The sequence below is a fragment of the Anopheles darlingi genome, chromosome X, assembly GCF_943734745.1.
Source record: "Anopheles darlingi chromosome X, idAnoDarlMG_H_01, whole genome shotgun sequence".
NCBI classification, from domain to species: Eukaryota; Metazoa; Arthropoda; class Insecta; order Diptera; family Culicidae; genus Anopheles; species Anopheles darlingi.
Window position 1 is genome coordinate 6528004 of NC_064873.1, and position 17500 is coordinate 6545503.

A 17500-nucleotide genomic window follows, 5' to 3' on the forward strand; every position below is an offset into this window, starting at 1 on the left:
AACTGGTAACTGGTGAGAGGGAAAGTAAAAAGGATAGGGAAAATGTGTGGAAAAATTCGAGCGCCAGTCAGCTTCGCTAGAAATGCAGAAAAACAGCCAAAAAACGGGCCAGGGAGGTTCAGGGCTGTCGTGGCGGGGTTTCATGGATTCAACTCATCAGCTAAGCAGTCCTAACACGCTAGTACAGGCATCGAACGGCTACCCTGAGGACCCCGGGTACCTGGTACCTCGGACTCGCGACGCGTATCGCGAGTCGGAAGGAAGATCATGCAGATGTTTTGATGGGATGGCAAGGGAGAGGGGGTTGGGAAGGGGTACTGGGAGGAGGGCATGGAGGTGGTGGTAGTGCTGAGTATGGCTTGATAGCGGGGTACTGAAGGAAGGAAATGATAACAATGGGTTACACATTGCGATTAATGTGTGTGTGTGTTTCTGTGTGTGCGTGTGTGTGTTAGTTTGTTTAGAGACGTGAAAGTGGAGCAATCTAATGTTTGGATTATTTAGGAACAGGAAGAAGCAGGGGGAGGGGGGGATGGTTGAGTATATGGAGTAGAATTGGGTAAGCTAAAGAGCATGCACATATGCTGAACTGGAAACGGAAACGGAAACGGAAACGAAAACGAAACCGTAAGAGAGATAGTGCGAGCAGTAAACAAATCGTCAATCAACTGTTAATCCCCAAATTCCAGCCAGATCAAGCGCACACCAGACAGGCAAGGGTTTTTAAAGGGCGGGTGGAAGGGGGATGTCTATATGATGATCGTTCGAAAGCGATCAGAGGCGTATGCCTAGTGCTATGGGAGCTAAAGCACATCACCAGCAGGCTCTTTCTCATCCTACAAGCAAAAAGTAAAATGCAATCGCGTCGACTTTGCTCTTTCGCAACAAGCTGTTCGGATTGGCTTTGGAATTCGTTGGCGTCGATCAAGACTAGAAGGCTAGAGTGCCTAGTGACAACCCCTGGCGTGCATTTTCTGCTATTGCAGTCCAGACACCAGCGAGATCGGCTCAGAGTCAAGCGAGATAAGGAGAAGGCAGCGTACTACGCTAGCAATCGAAGTGAAGTGGATAATAAAACGGAAAAATCGAAAGCAATGGGTGTACCCGCATGAGTGTACGTGTGTATATATGTATGTGTGTGTAAGAAAGAGAAAGAGGGACAGCGAAATAGCGTGATGAAGAAGCAACATAAGCAAGCATTCACCAAAACGGAACTAGAACAGGAGGATATGCAAACGTAATTAAAGGTAGCAACGAGGTTGGTGAAAAATGGAAAAGAAAACACTGGTTCGCTATGACGCTGGGATGCAGGTGAGAATGCGCAAAGTAGAGGAGAAAGAGTTGGGTAGCGGATGAGTCAAGAGCAAAAGAATGGAACGGAGGCAGCGAAAGGATAAAGAATGAGCGATCGGTTAGCGCAAAAGAAAAAGGAAATGTAAAAAGGAGGAAAAAACAAACAGAAAAAAGAAATGAGTTGAAGTGAAAGAGAAGACGAACAAGAGCAGAGAGAAAGAGAGAGAGAGAGAGAGCGAGAAAGAGAGAGTAAAAAAAAGCAGAGAGAAGCAGAGGGCTTCATCGTTGGGCTTCTTGTGGTGTGGCGAAGGATGCAGGATGCAAAACACTTTCTCGCTTCCGCTTCGTACAATTCATGTGTGTTTGTGTGTGTCTATTTATGTGTATGTGTGTGTGTGTGTGCGTGTGTGGGAATGCAGGTTAAGCTTTTCTCTATGGGCCTAAGGGAAGGGGAGCAAACGGAGTGGCCCATTTTTTTTTTTGAGGGCAAAAGACTGGCACTACCTAGCTAATCGCGTCAAGCTTCCTAGTTCCTAAACTGTTGTCAAACTTCCTCTGTAGGTTTGTTTGTGTGTGTGTGTGTGCATAAGTTGTGGCTGTGTGTTAGTATAAGGGGGAAGGGGGTGTGTGTGCATGTATGTATGTTTGTGATACCCGGTACCGGATCTTTCTATTGCTTCTGCTTTCTATTGCTCTTGCTTGTTTGGTTTTTTTTCGCCATTCGTTCTCTATTCTCGGGATCGACATTTGCGGGTTCTTGTTCCTTAGCAGCAGTTCCCGGTGTGTCTCCCCCCCCCCCACTTCCTTACATCGGGCCCCCCCTCTTCCAGCATCCACTTCATCATCTGATGGCATAAGGGGATGGATTTGGCTGTGTGATGATGGTTTTCGTTGGCGAGGAGCGCTTCGGTGGTTCAGTGCTTTCAGTGCTTCTCCTCTGCAGTGGCTAGGAGCTAGTAGGAGACGATGGTCTACCTTTAGTGTCTGGACTATCGGGCGTAGGATTGAGGGGGCCTTGTCTTGTCTAAATGGAATGGTATAGTGTGGAGAGGGAGGAGCTGCAGCTAGCGGCGCCTATAGCTGGCTCTTACTTTGAGTGGCACTTAGCCTGATTGCCCTGCATGCTTGCTCTGTGATTACACCTTGGGCTGGGGATTGTACGGCACGGGTGGTAGGTAGGTAGGGGGGGTGAGTGGAATGGTAAGGAACCTGCTGACTGCAGCGGCAGCGCAAAGCTGACGACGACGAGGTCAACGTTTCGTTCTACTTTGCTACGGGGTTGATTTCTGTATCTGTGTGTGTGTGTGTGTGTGTGTGTGAGTTTTTTTCTCCATTTTTTTAGTCGGCCAAGCTCCGTGTTCCGCGTTGCATGCACAAATGAATGACTGAGTGAGTAGATTGTGAGTGAAATGTTGAGAGAGCATGAGAGCAGAATAGGATGAAGTAGTAGCAAATGGATACACGATCTTAAAAGCGCTGGAGAAAAATGAGGCTATGTGCAGGCTGCTGTTGGCTCCCTCGCGTCGCGACATCTGCGTTGCGCTTGTGTGGTGTGTATATGTGTACCAGGTGTATAACCTTCAATCCGCCGGTTTCTTTTTATCGAAAAAAGTACATTTTCTAAAATAGAATACCAAAAACTAGACATCACATTTAAAAAAAACTTGAGCTTCCCGCATAAGCTCTTTTCCTGGTACAAAACCAAACATCATTGTGCAATTAAAAGTGTATGTGCTTGCATGGAATCACTTGCATGACTTGCACTGATGCGCGTAAACAGTTGTTAAACCGATACAGAAAACAGTATGACAACAGTATGATAACAGCTCAATTTGCACGATAAGCCCATCTATAAGCAAACAGCGGATTTAAGGTTATACGCCTGGTATATCAAGGTGATACTATGACGCAGTCACCTGTTTGCGTGAGGAACTCCCCTGTCTTGATAGTGGTGTGGTTGTGAGTGTGTGTCCGTGTGTGTGTGTGTGTGAGTGTGTGTGGTGGAAAGAGAAAGAGTTAGAAGCGCAGCGATGACCAAAACCGAGCGTTGAGACGTCGAGTAGAGCCCGTCAGAGGTTCATTCATTGGAATGTGGTGTCAGAAGAATCAGAATGGGGCGCGTGGAAGGGCGAGGGGGGTGGTGCTTTTGGGAGATGATGGCAGGAGATGGAGATGGGGTGGGGGAGGAGGTGGTTGATGGTTGGAGAGTTGATGGAGAAGCCGCTGCAGCCACGAGTTATAGAAGCACCCAGTGTTTGCACGAGTGTATGTGTGTGTGTATGTGTGTGTGTGTGTCTTGGTGGTAGTTCGGGTGGTCCCACCTCTCGGAGCAGACGGAACAGGGAGCATTGGTTTAGTGTTGGTGTTGTTGGTTGTTGGTTGCTGTTGTTGTTGTTTTCGGAATTCGGATTATGGTTGAGGGCCAACGGATGCCGCGCCGCCACCGTACCACACTTACCTGAACTGGGTCGTCTGGTTGCCGAACATCATCTTGTTCGAGCCGGCGAGCGAAATGTCGTCCTGCGAGTGATGGTTGGCCTGCGTCGCACCACCAACATACTTCGCCACCGGCTTCTTCACGTACGGTGGATCGTACTTAAGGCGCGTGGTTTTCTTTCTGCTCTCACCCACCCCCAACCCCGCACCCCAATCCCACCCCATCCCCAACCCAGCCGCGGGGAGTGATGGAGTAGATGTGCGGTTTGTGTGTGTATGTGGGTGTGTGTGTGTTGATGGGTGAGAGTGTGTGGATATGTGTCAGTGTGGATGTGGAAGTATTCAAATTCGAGCAAACCCCCCACGGAATCGCCGCGTTCAAGTCACGCCGCGTAGATCATCGTCAGCATCCGTACGATACAAGATGGATGAATGGCAGGTGTATGCATGTGCGTGCGTGTGTTTGTTTGTGTGGCAGTGTACATGTGTGTGAGTGTGAATTGATCGGTGTATGACGATCGTGGGCATCGGACAACGGATGAACGTGGCAATGGCGAGGTTGATCCGCGGCATCAGCGGAAGAAGGGTGTGGGGGGTGGGAATACACGCGTTAGCGCGACACCGCAGCACGGCAGTACACGCGTATTGGGCGGCATTCCCAGCCAGCAAATTGGTTGTTGATTTTTTGGTTTTTTGTTTTTTTTTGTTTTTTTTTGGGGGGAGAGTGATGCGAATCGGTGTGGGTGTGGAAAAGAGAGAAGAAGCACAAAATCACAGATCAGTTCAGGCGCGGTGGTTCCGGTTCAACGGGCATGTTAACTGTTGTTGTTGTGGTTGTTGTTTTGGGTTTTTTTTCTTCTTCCTCTCCTCTACTTCTTCGTTTCCTCGTTAATAGTAGTTCTTTTTAGCATTCATTCTAATTGTTTTTTTTTTTTGGTTTTTGTTTTTAGCATTTCTGCTTCGCTAATGGTGTGGATGGATGAAGTGGAGAGATGCGGAGAGATGTGAAGAAGCAAAACTCAACAGAATAGGTGGCAGTGGATCGAAGGTGGGTTGTTCTATTTTTTTTTTAAATCTTTTTACGGGACGATAATGTAAGGGAGGAATGAACCGGGGGTAGGGGGTTGGGGGGGGGATGGTGGTGGTGAAGGGTCAGTGTTTGATGTAAATGCGTGACAGTAGTAACGCCAGTAACGTAAGCATGAACTAAGGGTTCAGGGGTGAGCAAGAGATTTGGTTTTAGGGAGAAATGCAACAAACTGGTACAACACACACCGACACAGTACACAGTAGCGTATGACATGAGGACACGCGGATGGAGGGGGAGGGGTGAGCGGGGAATAGAGTGTGTCAAGGTGATGATAACTGTTTGTTGACAGAGGGAAACAAAAGCGAAGCAACACAGGCATGAAGAAGTTGGCGCTCTCGTTAAGGCGAAAGGATCGAGTGGCAGAGATGGAGAGGTGGGTGCTGATGGGGGGATTAGTGATCGTGAAGGTGGGGCCTTTGGAGGGGTTGCGGGAATGTGGTTTGAGACCGGTTTTTACGATACATTATTATAGCATTTTGCTAGAAGCCAGTCATCATTCTACTTGATTTGAGATCCCTTTTGAGTTTCATAAGGAGGGCGAGGCTAGAGAGGGATGATGTGCACCGGGATATACGGTGCCTACATATGTTGATGGCTGACTAGCGGATGGTTGCGCAGTGTGTCTTGGACCTGTTGTTGGTTCGGTATCGGGTGCGTCATTAGAGCGACCATCCTAAGCCTGAGCTGTTAGCCTGAGTGGTGGTGAGTTAGGGGAGGGGGTGTTGGGGAAGTAGGGACTAGTTTTCATTTGTTCACGTTCCAGGTCCTCGCGTTTCCTTCTTGATTCGATCTATTCGGATTCGGATTTCCAGCAGTTTTCCTGGAGGGTGCAAAGGGCTGGGGGTAAAGGGTAGGGGGGCTAGGGTAAAGGGTAAAGTAGCTAGCTCGGACGCGGGGTGTTTCGTATGGGCGCCAGTTTTCAAGGGAGGAAAGAAGGGGATGATTGCTGGGTGAAGGGGGATTGCTGATGGAGGCAGTAGTTGTGATGAAGAACGGGTAAATGTAGTAGCAGGAGAGAAAGAAGAAGAAGAAGAAGAAGATGAAGAAGAAGAAGAAAAAGAAGGAGATGGAGTAGAAAAATGGTGGCGATAGCATATAACGCGGCCGAGTGAAACTGTCAGAGCTGTAGTAGACTGGCATGCAGCGCGTGGAGCGACCAAACTTCCCGCGTTCACTGCTTGGTTCATGCACCCTCAGACCCCGAAGGGTGTGCGTTAGTAGAGGAGCGGAGTTTGTGGAGGTAGGTAGGGGATGGGGAGAGGGGATGAGGTCAGGTGGATTATTAAGCTTAATTTCCTCTCTCTCTCTCTCTTTCTCTCTCTCTCTCTCTCTCTCTCGCTTTCTTTTTCTCTATTTCTCTTATTTCTCGCATACTCTGTCGCTTTCTTTCTCTCTCTCTCTTCCTCTCCACCAGTGCTCGAACCGTTTGAATGGCTAGTCAGCGAAAGCAAAAGCCTACCGGCGTCCCACTACTACCAGTGAGCGTGGCATGCAGGACATTCACACATGCGCGCGCGCTCTCGCTTCGATGCGCATTCTCTCATGCCGAGTAGCAGAGTTGGAGGCCCTCCCGTGCTAACGCTAACGCGGGCAGGTAACGTGCAATGGAGTTGGAGTCACTGTTACGTTTTACGGCTAGCTAGCGGCTGTCACGGGACACTAAGGTTGGGAAGCAACCAAAAAAAAAAGGTAAGCACAGAGCTAGAGAGAGAGAGCGAAAGAAAGAGTGTACAACAGAACAGGGGAACGGGAAGCGGTGGTGAGCATGCAGTCGGAGCATGCAGTCGGCAGCATGCAGGCGACGGCAGCTGGTGTGGTGTGGCATGGGCATGCATGCATCAACAAGGCCTATTTTGTAACAAGAGCTAAAACCATGCACGAAGCACCATTTTGGGATACAACCGGTAAGAACACGGACACACGCACACACACAAACGCATGCTTGTTTAGTGGGGATGCAATAGTAGTTTTCTTATTTCTAAAACCGAAAAACGTAATAACAAAAACAATCGAAAAAAATCAACAAAACCAGACAACTTGACAATTGACTTTTGTATTGTATGGAACGAAAAACCAGCGTCGTCCGACAGCTGGGCACAGAAAGAAAGCAAGAAAGAAACCAGAAATGGAAAAGAAGAAATAGAACAGAAGGGAACCGATATTTAAAAAAAAACAACAACAAAACAAACGGAACGAGTAGTAGTTACGATTTCGCTAGTAATATGATAGTTTTGGTTTGATTTTTTTATGTTCGTTCGCTTTCGTCTTCTTTTCCCCTAATCCCTCCATTCGGCGCGGAAAGGGGGAGAAGGCTTCGGCCAAGAAATAGTAGCAGTAGTTGGAAAGTAGATCATTAGTAACAGTATAGCGGTAGGAGTAAAGTTTCTCTTTGTTTTTGTAGTACTTTTTGTTTTTTTTTTTGGCGACGTTTTGGCTATGTTTGTCGAATATGTAACCGGCAACAGCGCATGGTGCTTGCAAGATCGAAACAAATGGGTTGGGTATGGTTTTTTGAAGAGCAGGTGGTTGGGCGAGGGGCGTTGTGTTGTGGGGGGTTAGTGGCTTGGGGCAAGGAGTTTGTCGGGGCAGCAGTACGAGTACGGGGTGAGGTGAGTTAAAGAGCGTTAGAGACATGGAAAACATGAAATGAAACCATAAAAATCAAACCGTTAAACAGTTGCACAATGAACCCGGAAAGCAGACCGGACTGCAAACGGAAAGGGAAAGAGATAAACTAAAGCTAAAAGAGGACGAAAGCAGCAGCAGCATGTCGTAGGGATGGAAAAAAGAAGGAAATTAAGTAAACTATCGCATGGGTTGTCGTTTGATCAAAAAGCGTTTTAATGGAAAAACGGAGGAAATAAAAATCAATCCGAGTTACAGAACGGCACAGAAGAGAACACAGAAGCAAACAATGACGGCAATGACGGACTGTCCAGGATGAGGGGCTCTGTGAGGCAGGTGTAGCAAGTCGCGAGTTAAAATAGATCGAAGTATAATAGATGTTGAGAGGGGTAAAGTAACGGGTAGTAGTTTGAAAGAAGACAAACGAAAAAAGAAAGAAAGATAAAAGACGAAGATGATACCAAAACACACATTTGTACACAACATCGAAGAACACTGCGGTGTGAGTGAGTTGTTTGGGACATCGAAACAAGGACAGATAGAACGAAAAACCGAAAAATTGTAAATGGAGTGAAGTTTTTGGTTTAGTTAGGGTTAGGGTGCACCTAATGGTGGAATCGAACCAAGGAAACAGAGGAACAAAAAACCGTTGGGCTCGTTGGGGGGAAAGAGGAAGAGGAGGGAGGAAGGGTGACCGGGGGAAGTAAAGGGGGATGATGACCTTGACGAAATTAGTAGCAGTAGTAGCGCACCCGTAGTGAGGATGCGAGTGAATTGCGAGCCAAGTGCGAGCTGTTCGGTAGAGTTTTTTGGGTGTGTATGTATGTGAAGATTCGAGTATGTGTGTGTAGACGGGGGGTGGATGCACGAAACAAAAATGGGGGAAAAGAAACGAGATGTAGCAAACATGACGGTGAGCTCGATCGGCGGAGCCCTGGGCTGTTCGCCCCCAAAAAAACCAAGTGCTCGAAAGCGGTGAAATGCGAAAAACCACAACAGACAACAAGAAGACTCAGTTTTGCTCGACTTCCAAGGGTGAGGGGGTGGTGGGGAAGGGGTTGTAATACATCTAGACAACAAGGACGCCACAGGTGCTGCAAGTGAAGGGCTAACCCTACCCGCGATTTGGAATCAGCTTCATAAAAATGGTGCCGATCGTACGATCCGCGGAACCGATCGTCGGTTAGAAGATCATATCTGGGGAAGTGTGGGGTTGGGGGATTGGAGAACAAAACAAAAAAAAAACAGACTTTGTGCGGAGAAGGAGGTTGAAGTTGTGCTGGTGGTGAGGGGTTGGGCGTCTGCAGCTGCCGGGAATCTGAATCCGGATTCTTGGAAAACTACCTTGGATACTTTTTGTAACGTTCGTAGTTTACTGGCAGCAGATAGCAGGAAGGACTGTCCAAACAACTCGATACAACATGTACATGTATGTAGGATGTATATTATGTTATATATATGTATATATGCATACATAATATCGATAGTAATAGATGTAGAAGTAAGAGGTAGAGAAGTAAGAGAAACCAATAAACGGAAGTCGGAAACGGTACGAAAGAGTAGAGTGGAGGCCTGCCGCCAGAGGGCAGACGACAGACGGCGGAAGGGCCCGCACAGCTTAAACGGAGCTTCGTGGGTGGTGGGTGGGTTGGTGGGTGGGTTGTTGGTGGTGGTTATGATTGATTCTGTCGTTGGGCGGGGCTTAGGGGAGGTGTTGATGAGAGAGAGAGAGAGATGATTTAGTGTAGTGTTACAAGTAGTAGTAGCAATAACAGCAGCAGTAATAGTAGTAATAGTAGTTGTAGTAGTTTGTAGTAGCGGTAGGTAGTAATAGTGATAGTGTTAGAACGTTGAAAGTGGTTGAAACGAGATGGTTGAACAAAAAAAGGGCAACAAGTAAAAGGTTGAGGGTGTCCGAGGACAGGGGGCCGGGTTAGTGGAGGGATGTGTTTGCAGGAAAGGAAAATAAAAACAAACGAATTAAAACAACACAAAAGGAATACAAGACACAGCGGGGGCGATTCGAGAAGACGAGAGTAAGAGTAAATACAACAATAATAAAACCGGAAACGGAAAACGTAGTTTGAGCTTTCGAACTGGACGCACGGTCAGGGGCGGATTGAGCGATGGTAGCGTGAGTATGAGTGTGTAGTGCGGGTGGTGTGCGTGGGTGTATGTGTGTGTGTATTGGTGTGTGGTGATGATGGTGAGAGGTGAAAAAGGGTGTAGTTCAGCGTACAGCGGAGTTGCTGGCAATTAAGTAGCGTCATCATTGTCATGGTGAGTGGTGATGCTCACAGTAATAGTAGTAGCAGTATTAGTAGTAGAAATAAGTAACCGTTGTTCAGTAAGAGTGGGGCTCAGTAGTAATCGTTTTTGGTATTTGTGGTTATAGAAGTAACAGTAGTTGGTAGTAGACAGGTAGTTAGTAGTAGGTAGTGTTGGTGATAGTAGTAGCAGTAGAGGTAGTAGTAATAGTTAGCGGTAGCAGTAACGAAGGTAGTGTTAGTTTGTGTGTTGTTGTTGTTTGTTTTTTTTTCAATAATGAGATAAAAAATTAAAAGAAACGGAAACAGTCACTAACCTTAGGCACAAGGAGAAGTTATTATGTACTACAACTGACCTGTAGCACAAAGCCATCAGAGCAAACGTTATAAAAACTCCCCCAACAACCGACATTAAGACACCGACTAGAAACACTGTGTTTGAGCCGTGATAGTTGGCTGTTGGTAGACGAAGAGAGGCGAAGGTAGAGGCATGAACGCGGCGGCGATGATGGTCGTCGTCGTCGTCAGCGTCGTCATCGTCGTTGTTGTTGTCGTCATACAGCACGTCGTCGTCGTCGTCGTTTCGCGATGCCGTTTCCGGTTCCGGTTCATCCAGCAAACGCCGTCGTCGTCGTCGTCGCCGTCGCCGGACGCACCAGTTGGGTTTGGTTGCCAGTTTTATCGTCATGATAGTTGTTGTTGTGATGGTGGAGGTTGTTGTTGTTGTTGTTGTTGTTGTTGTTATTGTCGATTCCGTTCAACCGGCACAAACCACCGGCAAGCACACAAAGCAAAGGTGCCCACACACATGTACACACACGTACAGAGAGCGATCGAGGTGGGCACGATGGTGTTTTACAGTGGTGGTAGTGGCGGTTGTAGTAGAGATTAGTTGTTGTTTGCGGAGCAGGATTTGCGGGTGAGTGAGACACGACACGACGTTGTTGTTGATGACGTAAAAGGAGGGTCAGTATTCGTTGTCGTGTTCGTGATCGTTATCGCGCGTTGAGTAAGTCCCCAGGATATTACATCGAAATGTTGCACGTCCCCCAATCCCAAGAACGTACAAATCAACATCGAAGTGACAGAAACGCACACGAACACACACACACACACACATGGACAAACACATTCGTCATTGTATTCACAGGAGGGAGGTTTTTAGAAATTGGTTCACGAAAGAGTGCGTGGTATTTGAGTGTGTGTGTGTGTGTGTGTATGTGATAGTGTGTGAGAGTGTACAAGTACAGCGACACCATAGAGATCCAATGGAGGGGGTGGGTGGGCAGTCGATTAGCAGCAGTAAGTGGGTTGTGTGGGTTGTGGTGTGTCCATGTGGGCAAGTTTTCAAGACCAGCGCAAACGGTTGGCGCAGACATCCAATCCAGCAATCCCCATGTTGAACCAATGATTGGTTTGCGCATTCCGGTCCCAGTCCGGTGTGTGCAGACAGAGAGTGGACATGTTTGGTTTTTGAGAGTGTGTGTTTGAGAGTGCAAACCGCATTAGTCGCCCGTACGGTATAAAAGGGGTTTGGGGGAGGGGGTGGGTATGGGGTAAGAATGCCAAAATGTAATTTTTATCGAGGTTTACATTTTTCGTGGAATTTTTGGTTCACGTGTTTCGTGTGCGTGTGTGTGGGTGTGTGTTTGTTATCAGGCGTTCGTTTTCACGGTAGGCAAAATGAGAGAGAGAGAGAAAGAGAGAGAAAGAGAGAGAGAAAGAGAAGAAGAAGAAAAGTTATAGAAATGTTGGCACAGCAGCGCAACGGCACATATACTCTCTCACTCTCTCTCTCTCTCTCTCTCTCTCTCTCTCTCTTTTTCTAACTCTCTCTTGCTCTTTCTCTTACTCTCTTTCTTTATATTTCACTTTTTCTATCTCCCTGTTTTTCTTTCTAACACACACACACACAACCAACACGCGCATATGTTAGCCGCCGCAGATAACCGACGACAGGGCCATTCGCGAGGTTCTACCGGAAACGGAATGGCGCACGACGGAGGGGGGGAAGGGGTGGGTCCGCAAGAATTCAGAAACAAAAACCAAACGCGAGGAAAACCCGGGAAAAACCAACAGAAAAGCCCGCTAAGCTAAACGTAAGCGGAAGGAGAAGCGGCGTAAATGAAAAAAAACCCGTCGCGTCGCGCTCTGTGGTTTCGCGCCACACGCCCAGCGCTTGCGGCTCAGCAGTGTGTATGTGTGTGTGTTTGTGTGTGCGTATGTGAGTGCGCGTGTCTGAGTGCGTGTGTGTGTGTCTGTGAAGGGGGAGGCTAGGAATGAGGGAACGTATTCATATGTATTGGTGGCTGATCTTGCTGCTCTGCATCCCGGTAGCACATCCTTCATTGTTGTTGTTGTTGTTGTTGTTGCATGTTTTTCCACCACTTTTCCGTTTTTTGGCTTCTGCTTTCGTGTTTGTATTGGGGCCATAGTTCGGCTATCCTTATTGGCATAGTGTCGCACTCTGGCGTACCGTATAGAACGCTGGTTTCGCTGGGTGCGGTATGCGATTGTGACGCGTGACCAAAATGAGGCAAGGGGGTTTGATTGGTCGCAGGAGCAGGCAGCGACAAACTGATGGCACGAGGAAGCCACGAACGCGGATCGCTGAGGCATTGAGTCGAAATTGAGGTAGCTAAAGAGGTTTGAGCGGAAAGAGGTAGAGAGAAACATAGGGAGGGAAAGAAAGAGAGAGAGAGCGAGAGAGAGAGAGAGAGAGCGAGAGAGCGAGAGAGAGACACACAGTGTGTCTCGACACTATGGCGGATGCTACCCCAACTCTTCACCCCTCCGACACGATTGCGTCACTGTTTAAAGGGGTGGCGTGATGTTGGGGCCGATTTCGTGTAGAATTTCGTGTCAGGTACGACGGGAGAGCGCCGGTCGAGTGCGAATGTGACTGCAGCGGACGACACGCTAGATACCAAAAAAAAAAAAACAAAAAAAAACAAGATGGTGCTGATATGGTGGCTGCGATGGTTCCCATGTCACCGCCCCAGCGTCCAATCGAAAACTCTCCCCCTCCCTCCCTGGGAATTACATTCCGAGCGCGTACAGCCGTACGCCAGGTTCCGGCGTGGATGCCCAAAGCAGCCGTAGAACGTGAGCTGTAAGCGCATCCACACACACACACACACACACATGAGCCACACGCTACGAGCGGTTGGCCTAGGCGGATCTGACAGCAGGGGCCTGTTGTCGCTGGCCTCATCCAGAACGCGTGCTGCTGGCACACTGGCCGCAGTTTGCCACCGAATTATGCGCTGGAGAAGGCTGAACCAGTGTCGTTCTAGCACGTAGTAGTAGCAGCAGCAGCAGCAGCAACACCACCAGCAGGAGTGATCCGTATCCACGATAAAGGGAGAAAAACCACCCACCGGGGAGGGGTTGATGGTGGTGCTAGTGCGATCTGCCACGCAAGGCAGCAATCACACGCAAGCCCCCCTTTCACCAAAACGGTCCCACGTCCGTCCGTCCGTCCGTCCGGTCACGTCCGTTTTTTGATCGCGCAAAAAGGTCATCCTACCCCACCACCTCAATCCCCCTTTCCTCCGCTCGTTCACTCACACATGCTGCATGTCGCCGGCATTCGAGGCAACTCTCGCACTCGAATGGAGTGTTAATTTGATAGGATGATATTATTCTCTCCTCGGCTAACTCGGACTTCACGACCCCCCCCCCCCTTTTCTTTTTCCTATCTTCCTGTTTTCACCCTTCTTCTCTTCTCGCTCTCTGGTTTTAATTGGAAATCGACTCTTCGGCTGCCTTGGTTGGGTAAGTTTTGGCTGTTTGGCAGTAGTCCACTGCAGTCGCCTGTAATCGATGGTGGTGGTGGTGGTGGTGGGGTGGTGCTGGTGGTCGGTCACTTCCTTCCTTCCTTCCTTCCGGTTGATTGAGTGAAGCACTTGGCACTGGCCAAGGTCTCGAAGGCCTCGAAGGACACCGTCACATTAAACATCGGAACTGGTCAGTTTTTCGACCCTTTCTTTTTTTTGCTACTGGTCGACAGCATTATAGACTGTCTTCGGGGGCGGTTAGAGGGATGTGGAAAAGCTGCTACTGCTGCCGTTGCAAGTTAGGTTGTATAGAGCGATACGCGCTGTACCCCGCTATAGCGCATAAGAAACCAATTGCTCGACATGCTAAATCTCATTAAGCGCCTCCCCTGTTGTGGCACTGTGGCAAGCAGATGGAGACGCCTGGTGGCTTGTAAAAACAGCAGTCACATGGCAGGGTGGGGTGTGACGGGGGGGGGGGGGGGGGGTTTCAGCAGGAGGAGGAACACGAGCTACGAGAAGCACTTGGTAGTTGTTTGATTCCAAAGAAAATAATAACAAAGTGTTATTCAATAATTAGATAGTGCGCGAGGAGAATGGTTGATAGGAGAGGAGTTGGGGGGGGGGGGGGGGGGATGGCGAACGTTGGTTGCTGGCTGCTGGCTGCTGGCGGATGTGGAAGTGGTGCGGGGACCCCGTAGCCACCATAAACAATCCGCAGATCCGCAAGGCTACACTATTGTTGTCTCGCTTTATGTGTGCCTGTGCAATGTGTGTCTCTGGAGATGTGTGTGTGTGTGAGAGTGTTGTTTGTATGAGATATATTTAGAGAGGCAGGGAAAGGAGATAGAGAGAGAGATGCGACGCAATTGTGGAAGTGACTACAAATGGTAAACAATAGATCTTCTGCTTATTGTTGAAGATTTCCTTTAGTTTGGTCTCCGGCTTTTCCGGGAAATGGTTTACCCGACGTAGCGGAAAATGGGGGTGGAGTGGGGGTCTTGGTAGGTTGGGGATTTAGAGAGAGAGGCTTGATGATAACAGAATAGTAGAAATAACGTACATAGAATGTTAATTCATAACATATGAGCGTGTAAATGGATTCGAAAAAGCAGAGTATGTGTGTGTGTGTGTGTGTGTTAATGTGTGTAGGCGTATAGTTGTGCATTAGTGTATTCAAAAGATGTCAATGCATAATTAGCATGAGTCGGTGGTCTTGTTGTTTTTGTTGTTTAACAGAGAAGGTACACGGCACACAACAAACACATCGATACGTCTTATGAAAATACAGTAGAAACTCGTACACCATAGATGTTTACATATTTAAAGATGCGTATTCGCCCACCCGATTCTCCATTGCATGTATACAAACGTACAACGCCAAAAAGAACTGAAACACACACACACACACACACCCTATATACATGTTTATGTATATGTGTAGCTTTCGGGGCGACTGTACGCGTACGACGCAAGCTGTCGAGAACAGAAGGAGGAAGGACCTTCCGCCGGTGGTGGGCGCTCCTAACCCAAAAGCGGTAAACCAGGAAATGAAAGATGCGTGATGCAGTGATACAAGTAGAAGGAGGTGTTATACAGAAAGAAACGAAACGAAACGCAAGTTTGACGAGTATTTGCAACTGTGTGAGCGGTGGGTGAGCGGAACAGATGAAGCGGAACTCAAATGTAGGGGGAAAATTACCGGAAATTGAGAGAAGAGAAGTAAAACAAAAGAAAAACAGATACAGAGAGAGAGAGAGAGAGATAGAGAAAGAGAGAGAGAAAGAGAGAGTGAGGGAGAGAGAAAGAGAAAACATAAGGGATTGGTGGAAAGTAGAGTTGAGAAGAGTAGCTGCTACTTGAACAACAACGGGATTACAGGTAGTGTGACAATGATAAGAAAGACACAGTGAGACACATTTACCACGAATACGTTTATCGCTGCAGAGCGTCGTTTACACAGGCAAAAACACGCATACATACACACACACACACACACACGCACACAAAAATACACATACACGCGGGCACGGACGGGAAAACACGCGAACATAGAGGCAGTGGCCGGGCCGGTTTGAGAGCGGTGATCGGTTTGAGAATCCATCGAGAGAAGAAGACACGAGCAACGAAGATGATGATGATGGTGGTGGGTGGTAGTAGTAGTATCGCCATCTTAATACTACCAAACACCAGCAGGGGCTCTGTGAACAACTCTGAGAAGTACTTTGGGTGGAGAGGAACTGGCCGCCCCCTTTCAGTGGAAGCCAGCTTGTTTATTGGTGTACTCGCTCGCTGGCTCTGACCCCCGCTTGAGGTGAACGGTTTAAAACTAACCTACTTTTAGCCTATTTTGTTTTGCTAATAATCCCTGCCAATCTGAGAATGGTCTGCGAATATATCCTGAGAGAAACGACGATCGATCGATCGATCGTTCGATCGAAAATGCCCTTCTGCTACTTGTGTGGACCCTTCAACCCTGACATCGTGTGTGCGCGCAGCTTATTTGGTCGGTGAGCACCCCCTGCTACTGCTGCTGCAGCTCCTGTTGCTGGCGCTTGTCTGCGTGTGGCGGGAATATGATGTCGAACGGCAGCGCTGCTACCAGAGCCGCGTGCGGTGTGCGTAGGTTCCGTAGGTGGGTGTTTAGGACCTCTGGAACGGTGACGGGACATGGGAAGGAACAGGACATGGCAAGGGGATGATTTACGGGGGGTGGGGTGGTGGTAGGAAAAGGTGTTTATGGTAATAAACGGGGGAAAAGGAAAGAAAAACGAAAATAAAATGAAAACATGGGAGTTGGAAAAACATGGGGGTGCATTCGAGTCGTGGCTGTGTACGAGTGGATGTGGTATGTGCGTGTATGTGTATGTGTGTGTTTTTCTGTTGTAGGATGGAGGGATGGATAGAGGCTGTGATGAAACACAGCGAGCGGAGAGGAGACATAATCAGAAAAGAACTGGGATGGAATTGGTTTACGTTTTGGTGTTTTTTTTTTTGGTGGTGACATTAGTGTTTGCGTACCTGTAACAGACGGCCATTAGGGCAAAACAGAGGAAGACACATTTGACGATGACCACCAGCATGATTACCATCGCTAGCGTGCTCACTTTGCCCTGATCGTACGCTATACAGCCAGCGACAACATTAAAACACCAGAAGACAACAACCGGAGCCCAAAGTGGAAGCCAAGAAGAAGCCGATCGGGGTGTCGTGATCGCCGTTTTATCAGTTTATCGGGCCACATGGTTCAGGCGAGAGGGGATGACGGAAGAGAAAAAAAAGGAGAAGAAGAAGAAAGAGGTGAGGAGACCAATGTTATTGACAGTTGATCAAACAGCGCTATTCACTGGATGCACGGTGACTGCTGCTGCTGCTGGCAGGACAATGGGTGAACAGATTCCAGGATACTCTCGATGGACGTGTAAGTCGTAGTGATTGAGTTTTGAGTCATACGTTTACGATCGAGTTGGTTCGCGTGCTCAATCTGCTCTAGACAAGCGGCCAGCCCAGGAGGAAAATCATCGCTCAGGGAAGTTTTCACACACACACCCACACGTCTACACATACATTTTACACGTACATACACGCAGAGAAGAAGAAGAAGAAGGAGAAACCGTTGGAGGAGGTGCCCAAGTCCAAAAACCAACACTGGGCCCCAAAAACGATCTGCCCTTGTAGGCTTTCGGTGGAGATTCGGTTTCCTGTAGCAGACATTGATAGGGAGCAATCGACTCAAAAGAGGTATAGAGAAGGCGAATGGAGGAAAAATAGAGAGAGTGAGTGAGAGAGAGAGAGAGAGAAGAAAGAGAGAGAGACAGAGAGAGATAAAGAGAGAGAGAAAGAGGAAAAGATAGAGAGAACGAAAGAGTAACCAGTGAGAGCGAGGCCCCTGCTTGTCTGCAGTGCTGTCGTTGTTGTTTACCGGTCTCACTTTCACGCGGCTGTTCTGATAGTGTTAGTAGTATTGGTAGTAGTTCTTATTGATTGTTGCTGGTTTTGAAATCTGTTAG

At 48.2% G+C, this 17500-nt stretch overlaps 1 protein-coding gene across 5 annotated transcripts in view; it reads right to left on the reverse strand.

Annotated features, from left to right (window-relative positions):
* LOC125959089 (uncharacterized) overlaps positions 1 to 17500 on the reverse strand; it is a 153859-nt gene that overhangs the window by 9726 nt on the left and 126633 nt on the right. For all 5 annotated transcript variants that reach the window (XM_049691885.1, XM_049691877.1, XM_049691902.1 and 2 more), the window contains 2 exons: positions 10029 to 10167; positions 3752 to 3910 (listed from right to left, as the gene is read on the reverse strand). In XM_049691885.1, coding sequence (XP_049547842.1) covers positions 3752 to 3910; positions 10029 to 10167 — 298 coding nt within the window. The remainder of the gene's footprint in view (positions 1 to 3751; positions 3911 to 10028; positions 10168 to 17500) is intronic.